General features: G+C 43.9%; 1 protein-coding gene and 2 long non-coding RNA genes across 10 annotated transcripts; 1 reads left to right on the forward strand and 2 right to left on the reverse strand.

Annotated features, from left to right (window-relative positions):
* Positions 1–328: 328 nt before the first annotated feature.
* On the reverse strand, positions 329–4,296 carry LOC127359799 (mamu class II histocompatibility antigen, DR alpha chain). 4 transcript variants are annotated; one of them, XM_051393943.1, is made up of 6 exons: positions 4,215–4,295; positions 3,778–3,849; positions 3,522–3,733; positions 2,958–3,203; positions 1,634–1,918; positions 329–991 (listed from the first exon to the last, which is right to left on the reverse strand). In XM_051393943.1, the coding sequence occupies exons 3-6, from the start codon at positions 3,577–3,579 to the stop codon at positions 870–872; spliced, it is 711 nt and encodes a 236-aa protein (XP_051249903.1). In that variant the 5' UTR covers positions 3,580–3,733; positions 3,778–3,849; positions 4,215–4,295; the 3' UTR covers positions 329–869. The 4 variants fall into 4 exon arrangements, with proteins under 4 accessions (XP_051249903.1, XP_051249902.1, XP_051249901.1 ...); XM_051393942.1 differs by having other exon boundaries at positions 3,522–3,849; positions 4,215–4,296; XM_051393941.1 differs by lacking the exon at positions 4,215–4,295 and having other exon boundaries at positions 3,778–3,871.
* On the forward strand, positions 917–1,589 carry LOC127359800 (uncharacterized). 5 transcript variants are annotated; one of them, XR_007882857.1, is made up of 3 exons: positions 917–1,028; positions 1,096–1,229; positions 1,541–1,589. It is a non-coding gene; the product is annotated as an uncharacterized LOC127359800 (long non-coding RNA). The 5 variants fall into 5 exon arrangements; XR_007882854.1 differs by having other exon boundaries at positions 1,498–1,562; XR_007882858.1 differs by having other exon boundaries at positions 1,460–1,558.
* On the reverse strand, positions 1,158–1,446 carry LOC127359801 (uncharacterized). Its single transcript, XR_007882859.1, has 2 exons — positions 1,385–1,446; positions 1,158–1,297 (listed from the first exon to the last, which is right to left on the reverse strand). It is a non-coding gene; the product is annotated as an uncharacterized LOC127359801 (long non-coding RNA).

Genomic DNA, 4,296 nt, shown 5'->3' on the forward strand with positions numbered 1-4,296 from the left:
TCTGACGTAGAAAGGGGAGCAAAATCTGAACGGCTGCTGGAGTTCAGGTCTTCGGATATCAGCAGCCACAGAAAAAGGATTGAGTTGATTTCTCCAGTTTCTGGGTTGGTAGGCCCAAATACCCAAATATGTGTACAAACACTAAAAAAGTGCATTTAGCATAATATGTCCCCTTTAATATGATTATCATATAAAGATCATTGATTACAGTTCAAAGGTTGGATGAATCCTCCTCACAGGCTCTGTAGTGTTTCTGTAGTTCACTGTGGTTAATCTCAGTCAGCTTCATTTAATACTGTTAATAATCAATAATCAACAACAGGACACATTCATGTTTATTCCTTTATTACAGTAAATTCATACAATGATTGATTCTCCATCAGGTTATTGATCACATTAGACAGTGGCAGATAAAGAAGATTAAAGTGATTATTGGACAGAAGCTGTGCAGTGAATCATCAAACAGCAGTTAGTAAATCAACGTATGTGAGCACTCACTATTGATCAATCAATCAATCAATATACAGCAAAGACTATATGTTAAAGACCTGAGGCCTGGACACGAAGCAGGTTGACTGAATGTGGCTGTCCCTGCTTTCAGATCACACTTATTGATCTATTATTATTGATGTTGGACATTAAACTCATTGATTACTGTGTGTTTCTACTGACAGTGAACTCATCATCCATCAGACTACTGATCAATAAAGTCTGTAACCTCCTGATCAATCAATTTCAATCTGAACAGAACTGATCACAGAACAGCTGCTGACACTGACGTTATCAGAAAATACAGATGTGATCCAGAAAACTCAGAAAACCTGATCCTTAGAAAAAGCCCCTTATATGACATCATCAGCCCCAACCAATCAGCTGCACTCGTTTCCTTTGATGAGGAAGAAGGTTCCAGCAGCGACACCGAGCAGACCGACAGTCAGACCGAGTCCACAGAACACTGCAGGTCCAATACTGGGTTCAGGCTTCTCCACATCTGGAGACAGAAAGACACAAACATTAACACACTGCAGGTCCAATACTGGGTTCAGGCTTCTCCACATCTGGAGACAGAAAGACAGACACATTAACACACTGCAGGTCCAATACTGGGTTCAGGCTTCTCCACATCTGGAGACAGAAAGACACAAACATTAACACACTGCAGGTCCAATACTGGGTTCAGGCTTCTCCACATCTGGAGACAGAAAGACACAAACATTAACACACTGCAGGTCCAATACTGGGTTCAGGCTTCTCCACATCTGGAGACAGAAAGACACAAACATTAATGCAGTTACACCTCCACATCTGGAGACAGAAACATTAATGCAGCTACACGTCCACATCTGGAGACAGAAAGACAAACATTAATTCACTGCTGCTGCACCTCCACATCTGGAGACAGAAACATTAATGCAGCTACACCTCCACATCTGGAGACAGAAACATTAACACAGTGCAGCTGCACCTCCACATCTGGAGACAGAAACATTAATGCAGCTACACCTCCACATCTGGAGACAGAAACATTAACACACTGCAGCTACACCTCCACATCTGGAGACAGATGTGTACCATGGTCAGTTAGTAAAGTGTCTGTTTGTATTTTGAGTGAATTTCAATAAAGTTGTCTCACCCCAGAATCGGGTCAGTGGGTCTTTCAGAGACAGATGTTTCACTGAACAGCTGTACATGTCTCCCAGCTGTGGGATGAACTCCAGTCTGGACGTCTGGGTGAAGGAACCATCTTTGTTGGGGTAGGGAACATTGATGCTGGTTCCTTCAGTCACGTTCTTTCCGTTCTTGGTCCAGTAGACCTTTACAGGAGCAGGATAGAAACCAGTCACATGACAGATGAGGGTGTTCTTCTCTCCGAGCTCCACGTTGTCTCTGGTGTAGATCACCGGACTGGAAGGAGGATCTGTACAGAAACAGACAGTATTTATTTGTTTGTTAATTAAAGTCACCTAATATCTGGTTCTATACAAATTAGGAATTTCCGTGTTTCCATGTCCAAATTCCTAACAGGACCTAAAAGGAAAACACACTAAAATAAAGGAAGAGTTAAAATAAAAAAACTCCTGAAATATTTTGCCCAATTAGCCGCTTTCCCTCTCCGGTGTCATGTGACTCGTTAGTGTTGAGGGTCTCAGGTGTGAATGGGGAGTGGGGGGTTAAATGTGGTGTTATCGCTCTCCCACTCTCTCATACTGCTCACTGGAAGTTCAACATGGACTGGAACTCTCTGAGGATCAGAATAAAAGACTTGTTGCTCTACATAAACATGGCCTATAAGAAGATTACCACCACCCTGAAACTGAGCTGTAGCACCGTGGCAGAGACCATAGAGCGCTTTAACAGGACCGGGTCAGAACATCCCTCGCCTAAACCCTATTGAGCATCTGTGGGGCATCCTCAAACGGAAGGTGGAGGAGCGCAAGGTCTCTAATATCCACCAGCTCTGTGATGCCGTCATCATGGCAACCTGTGAAGCTCTGGTGAACTCCAACAGGGTTAAAGCAGTGCTGGGAAATAATGGTGGCCACAAAAAATATTGACACTTTGGACCCAGTTTGGACATTTCCGCTTAGGGGTGTACTCACTTTTGTTGCTAGCGGTTTAGACATTAATGGACGTGTGTTGTGTTATTTTGAGGGGACAGTAAATTTACACTGTTATACAAGCTGTACACTGACGACTTTACATTTCTTCACTGTTGTCCCATCAAAAGATATAATGAAATATTTGCAGAAATGTGAGGGGTGTACTCACTTTTGTGAGATACTGTATATTTATATATATATATATTTATAATCAGTCTGTCCTCCTTATATATATATATATATATAAGTAGGACAGACTGATTATAAATATATATATTAATGTATTCTACAGTAATGAGTTATATTATTACTGACTGATTCAATATTTAAAGACAGAATAATAAAGTTTGTCTTTACCGAACTTCAGTGGGTCTTTGATGGATTTACGTCTTATTTCCAGGTTCTGTCTGCAGACCTGTTGATTAGCCACAGCAGTTTCATAAGTTCCTTCCACGTAGCTCATATGATCTATGAAGTTGGGTTGAGGCTCCACTCCTTTCTTGTTGATGAAGTCTGCGTACCACATCTCTTCACCATCCAGAGAGTACATCACCTCTCCATCAGAGTCTGAACAGCCATTGATAGCAATGTCCTCATGAAGAACTGAAGATAGAAACAGATCATTGATTGATTGATTGATTGATTGATTGATCTGTCTGTTACTGTCTGTCTGTCTGTTACTGTCTGTCTGTTACTGTCTGTCTGTCTGTCTGTCTGTTACTGTCTGTCTGTCTGTCTGTTACTGTCTGTCTGTTACTGTCTGTCTGTATGTCTGTCTGTCTGTTACTGTCTGTCTGTCTGTGTGTCTGTCTGTTACTGTCTGTCTGTTACTGTCTGTCTGTATGTCTGTCTGTCTGTTACTGTCTGTCTGTCTGTGTGTCTGTCTGTTACTGTCTGTCTGTCTGTCTGTCAGAAACTTACCGTCAGCAGACACACAGGAGAACCAGAGAACCAGAACCATCATCCTCATCATCATCATCAGCTCTCTGTAGACCTGAACCCGTCTGACTCTCTGTAGTCCTGAACCCGTCTGACTCTCTGAACCGGTCTGACTCTCTGAACCCCGTCTGACTCTCTGTAGTCCTGAACCCGTCTGACTCTCTGAACCTGTCTGACTCTCTGTAGTCCTGAACCTGTCTGACTCTCTGTAGTCCTGAACCAGTCTGACTCTCTGAACCCGTCTGACTCTCTGTAGTCCTGAACCCGTCTGACTCTCCGTAGACCTGAACCCGTCTGACTCTCTGTAGTCCTGAACCCGTCTGTAGTCCTGAACCCCGTCTGACTCTCTGAACCCGTCTGACTCTCTGTAGACCTGAACCCGTCTGACTCTCTGAACCCGTCTGTCTCTCTGTAGACCTGAACCAGTCTGTCTCTCTGAACCCGTCTGACTGTCTGTAGACCTGAACCAGTCTGTCTCTCTGAACCCGTCTGACTCTCTGTAGACCTGAACCAGTCTGACTCTCCGTAGACCTAAACCCGTCTGACTCTCTGTAGACCTGAACCAGTCTGACTCTCCGTAGACCCGTCTGACTCTCCGTAGTCCTGAACCCGTCTGACTCTCTGTAGACCCGTCTGACTCTCCGTAGTCCTGAACCCGTCTGACTCTCTGTAGACCTGAACCCGTCTGACTCTCTGTAGACCTGAACCCGTCTGTCTCTCTGTAGACCTGAACCAGTCTGAGACTGTGAACTGGTCT

Source organism: Dicentrarchus labrax, unplaced genomic scaffold (assembly GCF_905237075.1).
Source record: "Dicentrarchus labrax unplaced genomic scaffold, dlabrax2021, whole genome shotgun sequence".
NCBI lineage: Eukaryota > Metazoa > Chordata > Actinopteri > Moronidae > Dicentrarchus > Dicentrarchus labrax.

Bases quoted from the DNA above. Each gene is read 5' to 3' on its own strand.
- LOC127359799 (XM_051393942.1), bottom strand. From the start codon at position 3,579: ATGATGATGATGAGGATGATGGTTCTGGTTCTCTGGTTCTCCTGTGTG. The intron at 3,204-3,521 runs GTAAGTTTCTGA...TTCTATCTTCAG, and splicing joins CTCCTGTGTGTCTGCTGACG to TTCTTCATGAGGACATTGCT. The intron at 1,919-2,957 runs GTAAAGACAAAC...GTTTCTGTACAG, and splicing joins CAAAGACCCACTGAAGTTCG to ATCCTCCTTCCAGTCCGGTG.